The 13,611-nt window shown below is 43.3% G+C and overlaps 1 protein-coding gene across 1 annotated transcript in view; it reads left to right on the forward strand.

The window, feature by feature from the left end:
• WDR75 (WD repeat domain 75) overlaps positions 1 to 13,344 on the forward strand; it is a 31,226-nt gene extending 17,882 nt beyond the window's left edge. Inside the window, exons 12-21 of the mRNA XM_033168596.1 lie at positions 771 to 946; positions 2,155 to 2,318; positions 5,031 to 5,211; positions 6,579 to 6,673; positions 7,041 to 7,136; positions 8,424 to 8,593; positions 9,566 to 9,625; positions 11,275 to 11,415; positions 11,518 to 11,609; positions 13,034 to 13,344. Coding sequence (XP_033024487.1) covers positions 771 to 946; positions 2,155 to 2,318; positions 5,031 to 5,211; positions 6,579 to 6,673; positions 7,041 to 7,136; positions 8,424 to 8,593; positions 9,566 to 9,625; positions 11,275 to 11,415; positions 11,518 to 11,609; positions 13,034 to 13,247 — 1,389 coding nt within the window. The 3' untranslated portion in view covers positions 13,248 to 13,344. The remainder of the gene's footprint in view (positions 1 to 770; positions 947 to 2,154; positions 2,319 to 5,030; positions 5,212 to 6,578; positions 6,674 to 7,040; positions 7,137 to 8,423; positions 8,594 to 9,565; positions 9,626 to 11,274; positions 11,416 to 11,517; positions 11,610 to 13,033) is intronic.
• Positions 13,345 to 13,611: the final 267 nt, after the last annotated feature.

The raw sequence follows: 13,611 nt of genomic DNA on the forward strand, positions 1-13,611 counted from the left end.
TGCATAGCGTGCATACACACACACACACACACACACACACACACGATGTATTGCTTTATTGCCCAGCCCTAAATACAACCCTGGCCCAGATTGCTGGAGAACAAGTAGTGAACACAAGGTGTGGGGTGGCAGTGTTGCTGTAGGTAAGATGAGGCTGAAGTAATTTGAGAAAGGCTTTGCTAGAGGTAGTGGGGAAAGCAGCGCAACTCGGGGGCGGGAAGTAGCATGCATATCAGATGGCATTGGGATGAGAGTGGGTGATAGAAACAAAGAGGTGCAGAGTGCATATGAGTTTCTTCACCAGTGGCTGGCTTCAAAGTGTTGGTGCTGACCTTTAAAGCCCTAAATGGCCTCGGCCCAATATACCTGAAGGAGCGTCTCCACCTCCATCGTTCTGTCCAGACGCTGAGGCCTTCTGACGGTTCCCTTCCTCCGAGAAGTGAGGTTACAGGGAACCAGGCAGAGGGCCTTCTCAGTAGTGGCGCCCGCCCTGTGGAACGCCCTCCCAGAAGATGTCAAGGAAATAAAGAACTATCTGACTTTCAGAAGACATCCGAAGGCAGTTCTGTTTACAGAAGTTTTTAATGTTTGATCTTTTATTGTGCTTTTAATATCCTGTTGGAAGTTGGCCAGAGTGGCTGGGGAGGCCCGGCCAGATGGGCGGGGTATAAGTAATTAATTTATTATTACTATTATTCATTGACCGACTGACCTTCCAAATGCGCATGAGCCCATAAACCTACTTCACCTCTTCTTTCACAAAATTGCAGTTGGATATTGTGCAGCAGGAGTATATTCATGAATACGGGCTGAACCAGATTGAGTTAGTGAAGGCTGCTTTTGATTCCAAAGGCAACTGGCTGGCTACCGTAGAACAGCGGCAAGGAAGCAGCGGCGAACTTGAAATGTACATGAAACTGTGGGCTTACGACGAGCAAACGCAAAGGTACTCACGCTTGCATTTTCTAGCAAGCTGGCGGAAAGCCAGTTGTTTCGGATAACGTAGATTTGTCAGTCTTGAGTGTTTTCAGTGCCCACACTTGCTGCCCCCATTAAACCTGTGACAAGATGGGACTTTAGGTATGAGCATAAAAGGGAGCATGCAGCATTTACACTGCTGTGCAGTTGTTGCATGTCATTACTTTGACCCTGCACATATGCACACACAGATCCCCCTCCCACATGTTGCTGCTCTTGTTCTGTGCCCACTGCCACGTTGGTCAGAACCTGTGTAACAGTATCCACCAAGGCAGATATGTGCCTCTTACTATGGGAACAGAAGCTTCTGCAGCTGAATGGGACGCATCTGTGGGCAGCCTGAGGAAGTAGGCCTGCTCAAAAAAAAAAACAAGTCTGAAGTGAGCGACTAGTGTGATGTCTGCTGTTTCCAAGAACTCTTCTCATTGTGTGGCTTTTTTGGGTAAGCTGAGAGTTTGTTTGGACCCCGAGTGAGAACCCAGAGGCTCAGGGAGGGGGTCTCTCTCACACACATACATGCACACACAGTCATACTTTGGATCCCAAACGCCTTGCAAGTTGAATGCTTTGGATCCCAAACGCTGCAAACCCGGAAGTGACTGTTCCGGTTTGCAAACTATTTTTGGAAGCCGAAGGTCCGATGGGGCTTCGGGGCTTCCGATTGGCTGCAGGAGCATCCCGCAGCCAATCAGAAGCCGCACTTTGGTTTCCGGACGTTTTGAAGGTCGAACGGATTCCGCTCGACTTCAAAGGTACGACTGTATATATGTAACTTTGAATTAATTACCATTTTGTATGTAACTCTGTACTATCACAATATTTTAAGTTATTTGTTGCTCATTTTTTTGTACACTGCTTAGAGATAATTTTATTAACATTAAGTGTTATAGAAATTAAATAATCAAGATATCAAATTGAGTCCAGTCAGATGAAATGAAAATGTTAAAAAATATATATAACAGTCTCCATCCTTTTTATTTTACCTATCTTATTTTCTTATGGTGGGTGGTTATAAAGAGATGAGCGCGCAACCCCAGAGTCGTCCGCGACTGGACCTAACGGTCAGGGGTACCTTTACCTTTACCTTATACTGCTTACAGTGATGACAATCCAACATGGAGTTAGGTGCCCTTAAGCACAGTGGCTTCAAGGAATCTCTCTCCTCCTCTCTTGCAGCTTTACTCTGAACACAAGAATAAGCATGCCGCATGAGGATTGTGTCACAGCTGTGTGTTTCCGTTGCACAGACGCATCTGAAAATATAACCCCAACTTTGGTAACGGCTGGCAATGATGGGCACTTTAAAGTCTGGATGCTACTGGTTGACAATGATGGTGAAAGTGAGTAAAAGGATGGTGTTGTACCTGCAAAATACTACATTGTGCTTTTATTCACCATAGAGAGAGGGGAAATCCTCTTCTCTCTGTTTACTGATAAGGGCAGGGGACTTGAAACAAGGCAGAGCAACACTTTGATCCTTTCGTAGATTCACACAGTGTGCTTCTGATGCCTTTAGATCGTGTTTGTTTCATCCTCAGGTCAGAAACAAGAGCTTCCCAAAGAAAACACAGGGCAAGTCTGGGATTGTTTTATTTTTTCTTTTTGGTTAATAAATTGTTTTTATTAGTTTTCAATTACAGTCCAGTAATAGCCTCATTATAACAATACCAATTTATACCGGATAGACAATAGACGACTTACAGGGAATTGCTGGATTTTACAGGGTGGGGGTGGGAGGGGACAGGACCCAAACTGAAATCAATGGAAAACTTAAGGATCCAACTTATTGATTGGTTGCAATATCACCAGGTACACAAATTAGATAGAAAGAATTGATTTTTGGACCAAAGCTCACAATTTTAAAAAATCTTACAACGTAAGGGTAAACTTCTGCCTAAAATGTATAATTTTTAATTAAAATGGGAAACAAAAGATGAGCTTGTTAAAGCTTCACTGACATACTGGGCAATAGATACAGGACACAACATAGATAGTAACCTCTGGGAGAAACTTTGGAAAAGCGACCTGAAATTTACTGCATGTTATTCGTTGGAAAAGAACTGCTTGAAAATGATTCATAGATGGTATTTAAGTCCGAGTAGGTTGGCTAAGAATCATAAGGCGGAATCAGATACATGTTGGAAGTATAAATTGAACCAGCTTTCAGAGGAGGGTTGCCAAATCATAAATGTAGAGGAGAAAACTTTAAATAAAGAAACCGTAGGCTCCCCCACCACCACCACCTTTTGCATCAAATGAAGTCCTGTCTCAAATTCAAACCTTGAAAGTCCTTGCAGTTGGTTTGTTCCGCAATCTCATCTCTTCTAGCACACACATGTATTTTAGTCCAATTAAGGTCTAATTAACAGGAGAACCTCTGCTTCTTAATGGCGGCATTGGAGGTTTTTCACCAGGCAAAGTTCTTTTGCACTCAGCACCTCTCTGCCCCCCTCATTCCATGCCGGAGCGAGAGCCAGGTACCGAGATGAACTGCAAATGAAGCCCATTCCTCCCATCCCCGGGGGGGGGGGGTGGATTTGCAAGGATGATTTACGCTCATTCATCCTTTTTCCTTCACCTACAATCTCCCAGTGTGGGAGAGCCAGTGTGGTGTAGTGGTTAAGAGCGGTGGACTCGTAATCTGGGGAACCGGGTTCGCGTCTCCGCTCCTCCACATGCAGCTGCTGGGTGACCTTGGGCTAGTCACACTTCTCTGAAGTCTCTCAGCCCCACTCACCTCACAGAGTGTTTGTTGTGGGGGAGGAAGGGAAAGGAGAATGTTAGCCGCTTTGAGACTCCTTCGGATAGTGAAAAGCGGGATATCAAATCCAAACTCCTCCTCCTTCTTCTTCTTCTTCTTCTTCTTCTTCTTCTTCTTCTTCCCGCCTGCAATCTATTAAGGCAGAGCAGAACCCGAAGCCAAGTCTAGGATTGTTTTCAAACAAAAAGGCATAAGTTCCTGTGTCTGGCATTAAGCGAAAGACATATAGTACCCATTTAATGTGATATAAGACTACAGTGCCTCTTTAATGTGGTACTGTCGACTCCTACAACACAAGTCTGAAATTGGCCTTGGACACGTCCCAGGAAAAACAGCTGAGGTGGTCACACACCTCAACTTTCCTTTTTCAAGATTTAAGTACTTCCTTCTAATCAAAACAGTGAGTCATGTTTGTACCAGGAAAAGCCTACACGTTTGTGATCAGTATCCCAGAATTGCTGTTGAAGCTGATGTCAGCAGAAAAATGTAATTTAAATACGGTAATAGCTTTTTTTTTAAAAAACAAAACAAAAACAACAACGTTTGATTAAATGCTCAAGGAGCACACACAGTAAGGTATTAATTAAGTGCCCTCATCTGATTCCAGCATTTCTGCTTGCCCACAGGACATGTGACACTGCTGTCTGGTGACAATGGCAAATCCCAGCCTCAAAAGCTTCAGCTGTGGGCAAGGGTCATCTCAGCAATTGCACAACAATCCCCATACCCCTGGCATAGGCAAACTCGGCCCTCCAGCTGTTTTGGGACTACAACTCCAACCATCCCTGACCACTGGTCCTGTTAGCTAGGGGTGATGGGAGTTGTAGTCCCAAAACAGCTGGAGGGGCGAGTTTGGGGGTGCTTGCCCTACCCTCTTCCCAGCTTCAGGGTTTGGAAGAAGGTGGGGAGTGTTGTGGCCACAGGTCCAGTCAAGCATTCCCCCGCCACTCCACTTCCTGCCCTAAGAAGGAAGATGTGGAAGGCTGCTGTTCTGATGCGGCACCCAAATGTGTAAGCCCCGCCTGCCCTTATGGAAAAGGCGATGAAGGATTCTTGGTCTTCCGCAGCCAAGGAGAGACTCGGAAACCTCCCTTTTCCACCGAAGGCCCCAAGATGCAGCCAAACTTTCAAGGGGTGAGAGACAAGTGATCACAGTTCTTGGCTTGGGTACCGAAGCCAGCTGGAAATTGTGGACCCCTGCCTTAATATTCTTACATACTATTTGTCATGTTACTCAGTTTTAACACATCTGTCCTGTTATAAGTGTGTGGGATTTCGTTCTCTTTAACAGATCAAAGCATAACTTGGGCCTGCGACTTCGTAGGAAGCTATCACAACTATCGAGCTACAAATTGCTGTTTCTCCGAAGATGGCTCTTTGCTTGCAGTCAGCTTTGACAAAATAATCACTGTGTGGGACTCGGAACTGTGGGATCTGAAATGTACTTTCTGCCATCTTCCTGGGACTATACAGTAAGTAGCCATGTGTTCCTTTAATTTAAATCAGTTAAAATAAAATAAAAAGATTCGTTGAAGCATGTAATGAAACTAACCTAATATTTCCGCAAAGTTTTTAAAGCATTAATCCTTAATATTTTCCTTTCAGAAACTTCTTTATTGGGCCCTTTTGAGCTTTCACAAGAATCGTTGGTTTTAAGGGAAAGATCTTTAAATAGCAACAAAGCTCTGTAACAAAATCAGCTTATTTTTTTTACATGTGTCCAGAATAATCTGTGCAGAACTAGAAATTGCGTAGGGTGGAAAACAAATGCCCATCTTCCCTCCTGCAGCCACCAACCTTCCCTCAAATTTTGCTCCAGGTGGTCCTCAATCTTCTGGAGCAGATTATTGGGCTCGTGGAAGTTTGGGCCGTGAGTAGGAAGTGGAAGTTCTGTCATGTGACCTTGGGTGTTGCCTACAGTTTGATTTCAACAAGACTGCAGAAATACCTTGAGCTTTTGGAAATAGCTTATTGCATGCTGCTTGCTTCCCCTGTCTTGTTTATTTATTGCAAAAGTTTCCTAAAGAAATCTTGCCCTGCTTTTTTAGCACCTGCCCACACCAGTGTTATCTTAAGGGGGATTACAACAGAATTAGCCCGAGAAATGCTTCTCTGTTTATTTAGAGTAAACATTTACCTGGTTGCAAGGGGGGGGGTGAATCTCTGTTGTTGGAATTAGAGGATCATAAAATAGGAGTCTGAGGGCAAACAAAATTGCTCTTGAGATTGAGAAGAAAGAGAAAGGTTGTGTGGTGGTTTAATGGGAAGACTTCGGCTGGTTCTGACTCTTGAATCTCTGATTTGCCTAAGCATCAGCAGTGCCCCATGTGACGCACTTTTTTAATGTGTGGCAGGTCTCCAAAACTGTAATAAGCCGCTTTCTTTTGAGCACACATAGCCTTTTACTTAAAATTACTTGCTTAAACTTATACTAAAGCATGCAGAGGGTAGATTCCCATCTTTTACCCCTCTGTGAGGTATGAGCGCTTGAGCGAGGTTTGGGGGAAACAAAGCATGGCACCTAAGGCAGACATGGCTGGCTTCCCTCCTGTAACCATTTCAACCATGGAAAGTTAAATGGCAGAAATAGCTGCCTGAAGTGAGCTAGGGTTGTCTTAGATCAGGCATGGGCAAACTCGGCCCTCCAGATATTTTGGGACTACAACTCCCATCATCCCTAGCTAACAGGACCAGTGGTCAGGGATGATGGGAACTGTAGTCTCAAAACATCTGGAGGGCCGAGTTTGCCCATGCCTGTCGTCGATTATATAGTGACCCTACAGCGAAATATCACGTGGACACAACTAATTAACATCATCTTTGTCATTTATTCTTCCAGAAACCTGTGTTTTGGGAGGCAGAGTTGTTCAAAATACCTTCTTGGCACCACCAGCACTGGATTTTTGTGCTGTTGGAACTTGCTGAGCTGTACATGTAAGACTATTTTATCACCCTTCCTTCCTTCCTTCCTTCCTTCCTTCCTTCCTTCCTTCCTTCCTTTGATTAAGAATTGGTCCTTCTGAGAGAACCCAAGGAGGCAAATTGCTTTATATTTCAGCTTAACGCCAAGTATTTTTAGTTTTTATTTATCCAGTCGTTGGAACCGTATCGCATAAAATTATACGGCAGGTATTGTTGCTGAATCGCCAACCGACCTCTGCTCCCCAGTTCAGATCCTCCCTTTGAAAGTTCTCTTAGCTGCATTAATGGTTTGAATTCATTGCAGTTCCATCCTCCCTTGCAAAGCATGTCATTGGGAGTATGTGGTTCTCCGTCATAATCTGGTTATTTTGATTTTCAGTGGAATGGAGTGCCCAATTAAATGTCATTGTTCTGCAGCCAGATTGTCTGTCTGAGAACATCGTGGCGGTTTCATCCCACTCGGAATACTCGGATGGTGAGCATAAAGACCTCTTTCATTTTTGCTAAGGATCACTGGCCAAAACTGCAGAACCATACTGCCCAGGAAAATATTTTACTTCCTTGGACTTGAAAGCCACTTAAAATAACTCTTTAAAATAGGCCACTCTTGTCTACATGGAAACTATATCATGGTTTGGATCTTAAGACAAGAAAGTTTGCTGACGGAATGTTTCTCATCCCCCTTGTACTCAAACCTTGCTTTCAGGCTTCCCCATAAGCCTCTGGTTTTCCGCTGTGAGAACAGACTCCTGGACCAAGCGGGCTGTTCTTTTCCCCCACAACTGCATCCCCAAAATGCCCATCTATAAGATCGCTGGTCCTTCTGAACCAGGCTGGAGCATGGTGGGATTGCTGGGTGAGAGGACAAGTGCCCCAGAATTGGTTGGCGTGAGCTTCTTTGTGTCTTAGCGCCCAAACCCCTTTTATCTAGAGCAGGCACCCCCAAACTCGGCCCTCCAGCTGTTTTGGGACAGCAATTCCCATCATCCCTGACCACTGTTCCTGTTAGCTAAGGGTGATGGGAGTTGTAGTCCCAAAACAGCTGGAGGGTCGAGTTTGGGGGTGCCTGATGTAGAGCAAGGTGCTCTTGCCATTACTGAAGCAGGACAATCTGTCTAGCAGACCTTTGGGATACCATGTCGCTTAGAGTCTTGCCCTGAGATCTGTTTTCTGGGTTGTAGATTTTCATTATAAGAAAGCTATTTTAATGAAAAGGGCCACCTGACAGTCTTGGCACCGCAGAGCCTTTTAATAACTTTCACCTCCTACTGGGCTAGATCAGGTGAGCGATAATATCTTGTTTCACATTCCTTGTTTTTTGTACGTGGGGTGGTTGTTGTCAGGGAGTTTAAAGTCTATGGTGGGGGGGGGAGAGAACCTATTTCCATTTCAAGAGTTCCTTTTCACTGTTCTTTATCCTGCAATGTGTGATACTCTACAGCTGGGTTGTAGATGGTCCTGCAGATGTTGCCAGACTACAACTCCCATCATGCCCAGCATTTAGCCATACTGCCTAGGGCTGATGAGAGTTCCCCATCCCTTCTCTGTAGCCTATTTCTTAACTGAGGTGGTACAGTCAGTAACAGGTTCACTGCCTGACTGAGAACTTGGCCTATCATGGTGTATCCATGCTATTATTTGTGGCTGGAAATCTGTAGATAGGGGACTGATTTACTGTATTTAGGCTTCAAGACCTCAGAAAAGCAACACGGAAAGCGGTTCTTAAAGACTAAAATACTCTTCTTCTTTTTCTTCCCCTCAGTATTTGTATTCAAACCCAGTGAAGCACAGCCTTTGTGTATCCAGAGAAAGGTCTGCAGAGGCAAAGTCTGTTGTGCTGTCTTTGTTCCAAGAGATCTACCCGAGTCCATTCATTCAGAAAAATATCAGTGGCTCAGCCAATCTCAGTTTTATTTCTTGACTGAAACACATGTAAGTGTTTAAATGCGCATCTGGGACAATATCACAATGAGTTGTTAGGCGCTCAGAAAGCCCAAGTTGTCGTGCTAGTAATTTCTGTAGCTCTTTTCAGCTTTGCTACCCTTATCTACCATTAACAAGGTGAGACAGGACGAGAAGTCATCATTTAGCCGCAAAGCTCACAAGGGGACCTTGAGTCAGTTGAGAGCTAAATCTGAATCTCTCACTTCGGAAATCAATGTTCTGTCTGATTTTGGTACATATGAATTACTCCCATTCTTGGTATAAGAAGTTTTCTGGACAGGACTGCTTTAACCCAGAAATCTTCTGCTTCCTTTTTTTAATTAGTTCTTATTAGGGGAGATGGGCAATAGTTCAGTAGGTAAGGCAGGAGACTCTTAGAGTCGCTGATTCAAGTCCCACATTGGGCTAAAGATTCCCGCATTCGGGGTTGGACTAGATGACCCTTGGGGTCCCTTCCAACTCATATGATTCTGTTCTATTCTAGTCTAAATGTTAGCTAATCTTGCGAGTTTTAGTTTCATAAGGGTAAAACCAATCATGTTGACAAAGCTGGCATACATTTGTTTCTTGTTGATTCCTTCCTAGAATAAGAGAGAGAGGTCCCTTTCTTCCACAGTTTTATACGTACTTCTGTTTAAAACCTTTTGATCTGCTAAAACACTGTGTAGTTGGTTAAATTAAGCAGTTTTATTTGGTCCCAAACAATACTGTCAAATACTAATGAATATCCCCAGTGTCCCTTGAAGAGAAAAGAGAAATCATTTCAAACGGCATTAAACCTTTCATGCTTCATGTTATATCTCTTCTGGATTTTGTTTTTAATCAGTAAATGCTTATATTTCTTAAGTGCATATGCTACAAAATAAATCATCTGGATTGTGTGCCATATTTTAAGACTCACTGAAATCCTACCGAAAGATTGTTTTTCGTAATAGTGTTTCTTCCTTCTGAAATGTTTAGGAGTTGATGACATTTAGCACAAAGACCCCAGAAGAGAGACTTACACCTTCCAGCAGACAGGTAATTGTTCTTTAAAAAGTGAACAGGAATTCTAAAAGAGTCTACATTCCATTCTGTGTGATTTGATTGAATTGCCCTGTATTAAAAATCGGTTTGACTTATATTAAGTTTCGGATCCAAAGGTCCCCTTCTGAATGGTGTGCAGTGCATCATGTTGGGGCTGCAGGGGTAGAGGATCTACTTTGGAATAGATCCTTGGGCCCAATCTATCCAGTCAACTGTCATACTAGATTCCCATTTCAAGAGATTGTCGGTAGCTTAGGGCTATGCCAGGAATCTTGCTATCATCCATAAAACGACAGACCTATATTCTGAACTTTTTCACATCTTGGGTGAAAACACAAGTGTTTGGGCCTCTTCTTTAATTGTACCATGGTGATTCTTGGGCTTGCTGATCAGAAGGCCGGTGGTTCGAATCCCAGCAACGGAGTGAGCTCCCGTTGCTCTGTCCCAGCTCCTGCCAACCTAGCAGTTCGAAAGCACACCAGTGTAAGTAGATAAATAGGTACCACTGCAGCAGGAAGGTAAACGACTTTTCCATGCACTCTGGCTTCCGTCACGGTGTTCTGTTGCGCCAGAAGCGGTTTAGTCATGCTGGCCACATGACCCAGAAAGCTGTCTGTGGACAAATGCTGGCTCCCTCGGCCTGAAAGCGAGATGAGCACCACAACCCCATAGTCGCCTTTGACTGGACTTAACCGCCAAGGGGTCCTTCACACTTTTTACCTTCTTATTAAAAAAAAAAATCTGCATCACACTTGGGCTTGAGGGGGGTGGAGTTCTATCTTAAACTGCTTTATCAGAAATGCATGAAAAGCCATGCTTTTGGCATTCGCCCAAATTCAAATTATGTCTGCCTCGGCAAGGATGAAGTGAGCACATTATTCTGTTTATGCTTTGCTCATAAATAAGAAGCTAGCTGAAAACAAGATATCTGCCTTTCTAATTTTTATAATTGCAAAAATAAATTATTTTTGTAATTGTCCCCCAATATACATAAAAAGGTACAACCAGTCCAACATAAAGCCTTATATAGCCATCTAGAGCCCTACAGTGGGCCAGGAAATAAATGGTGCCAGATCTCAGGCTGCCAATGGGACATTTGGCCCCAGCAGTTTTCAGGAGGCCAGCGGTTTGACCTCACCCCCGGAGGCGCACTCCATTGTCTTTGGAGACAGGCGGATGCCAACAACAAAGGAGCATAACTAACATTTGAATAACATACGTCTGGATCCAACCACTAGTAATCGTGGGGAGGTGGTCTCAAAAGAAGTTGTTGGGTTTTTCTCTTAGCCTGCTTGCTTGCTGTTAAAGTGTGCTGTCATTGAATTCAGAGGGATTGTCATTACAGCTTTACCCTCAAGAACTTCTAATGGTTCTTTATATATCAAAACAAAAGGAGCCAGTCATGTAAGGAAGCCATTGGGGACAAACCTGGGAATCCTGTACCCCTCCTGAAATTGTTGGACTCCAATTCCCATTAGCCCCAAGCCAAAAGTTGGGGGTTCTAGGGGTTTGCTTGACTTTCTCCAGTTGCACTTCACCCCCTCCTTTAATAACTCTGGGCACCAAGGAGGGTGGGAGGCAGGGATTAAGGACCCTATTCTGTTCTTTAACTCTGGTCTGTTTTCTCCATCGCTGCTTTTTAGTTGGCAATTGAAGAGAGCTTCACCATGACTCCTTTTTACCTGCTACTGGGAAAGCACCAGCAACAGAATAAAGAGGCTACAGAAACTGGGAGGCTCCCTGTTCAGAACAACTTTGCACAAGAATCGCCTGCTGTCAAAGAAGTAAGAATAAACATGATGCCTGTTCAGAAGCGTGCAAATACTGACTACCATTTAACAAACTTTCCTTCTTATTGTGTCTTATTTTTTTTCTTTCCCCCACAGCTTCTTCACACTCCAGCTCATGTCTTACCATCTGCCTCTTTCCTGTGCCCCATTTTTATTAGCTCACTGCTGATATCCAAAGCTAATAAAAGGTAAGAAGCCCTCAGTTTTTTAAATGTTTGTTTTCGAAAGGAGCCGACAATAAAACTGATCTTTACAGAACAAAAGAAGGTCACACACAACATTTCTCCCTCTCCGCTTACATTACGAGGTGGTGGTTCTTCACGAAGCTGAGTTAAGAGGGCATTAACACATTACCATTGTCATAGAAACAGAAGCATTTACACCGAGGTGTGCTTTGAAAATGACCCTTGCCCTATAGGAGGCACATCCACATTCACAAAAGATAGGAATGAGAAGAGAAGGTATTAAAACATAATTCTTCTGTTTGGGAACCTGGTATGAGGACACACATCTGGTGGGCTAGAGAATCTCATGTCTGAGGTTGCATTCAGACACGGGGCGTTATTTCATCACTTCCTGATCGGAACGGTAATGTGTCAGTTCTTACATTCCTTTGACACAGCATAACTTCTTCCATTATAGAGCACTGCATTTTGGATCAGTATACTGCCACGTCACACTAAATTTTAAATGTTTGGGAAGGACAGTGTGCCAAAACGCTTCCTAAAATTTCATCATGCAAAACTGCAGTTTTCTGGGTCACTGGGGCTGCAAATGTATTTTTTCTGGAAACAGGTAACACAGAATTTAGCCCTAAACTTTGGCTAGATTCCACTAGTTTTCCAAAAGTGGCTTTTACGTCATGCGAAAGATCACATAAGATATGTAAATACAGTCGTACCTTGGTTTTCGAACAGCTTAGTTCTCGAACGTTTTGCTGCAAACCCAGAAGTAACTGTTCCAAGTTTGCAAACTATTTTTGGAAGCCAAATGTCCACGCTTTGGTTTCCAAATGTTTTGGAAGTCGAATGGACTTCCAGAACAGATTCCATTCAACTTCCAAGGTACGACTGTAAAGGAAACATTGTGAAAATGAAATTAAGTGCTGTCTCAAAGCAGCCCGAGACCTGTGTGGCTAGGCCCATACTGAAAGGTTTAGTGTTCATTAGTATGAGAGGAGGTGTGTAAAACTGAATCTTAGCAAAAGCTAGTTTTAAAGGCACCTCCTCCTAAATCACTGCCTATACGTACACTTCAGGAACATTTCTAGGCCTTTCCTGGCCGTGCCTATTTACGGAGTATTTTCTTTGTCGGGATGCATTGAAAAGCTTAATTCCCTCCTAATTTGTTTTTCCTACTGATCTCCCACTGCTTCAGATTATTCTGCAACCCTTGCAATTCCCATTTTCTTATTGGTGATTTATATGGAAACTTTTTGAGCTTTTAAGAAGTCCACGTCCCCTGTCATACTAAAGCTTATTTAACATATTCACAAGAATCTTAAGAAAAGTATCTACAACCCAGAAAATCTTCTAGCTCTGAGACTTGTTATAAATGTCTCAGTGGTCTCAAATGCGCATTTCTATTGATCCTTCCATTTGTATTTTTACAGCACTAGTGAAGTTGCCGATGAAGTGGAAATGGAAAGCGACAACAGCGAGAATGAATCGGAGGAGGAGGACGCGGAAGTTGCTAAAATGGACTCAGAGGCACCACAGGTGACAGATTGTTTGGAGGACAACATTCCACCTAAATTGTCAAAAGAACAAGAAAAGAAACTGCGCCGATTAAGAAAATTGGACTACAGCTGGGCATCTGTTCTCTAGACACATAGTATTGTGGACTACATGTATTTATATTTCTTACCAATAATTCCACAATATGTCATTCTTTCAAATAAAGGATTGAGGTTTTCCAGGATGCCTCTTCACTTCTTGAAATAAATTGCAACAAGTGTCTCCCGCAGTGAAGTCTTTGAAGCAAGCATTTGTATCCTTGGAGTATATTTACATAAAAGGTGGTTTTTCGGGGAAACGGTTCAAAACAACTGCATGCTTCTACCTCTAGGTTTCATCCCAACTTCCAACTGGTATTACAAAGTGTTCAGGTTTTGAAATGGGAGTTGCTCTAGAAACGGGAAGATTTGCCATTATTGTTTTCTGAAATCACAGTGAACAATCATAGCATGAG

Source organism: Lacerta agilis, chromosome 1 (genome assembly GCF_009819535.1).
Source record: "Lacerta agilis isolate rLacAgi1 chromosome 1, rLacAgi1.pri, whole genome shotgun sequence".
Classification (NCBI taxonomy): domain Eukaryota; kingdom Metazoa; phylum Chordata; class Lepidosauria; order Squamata; family Lacertidae; genus Lacerta; species Lacerta agilis.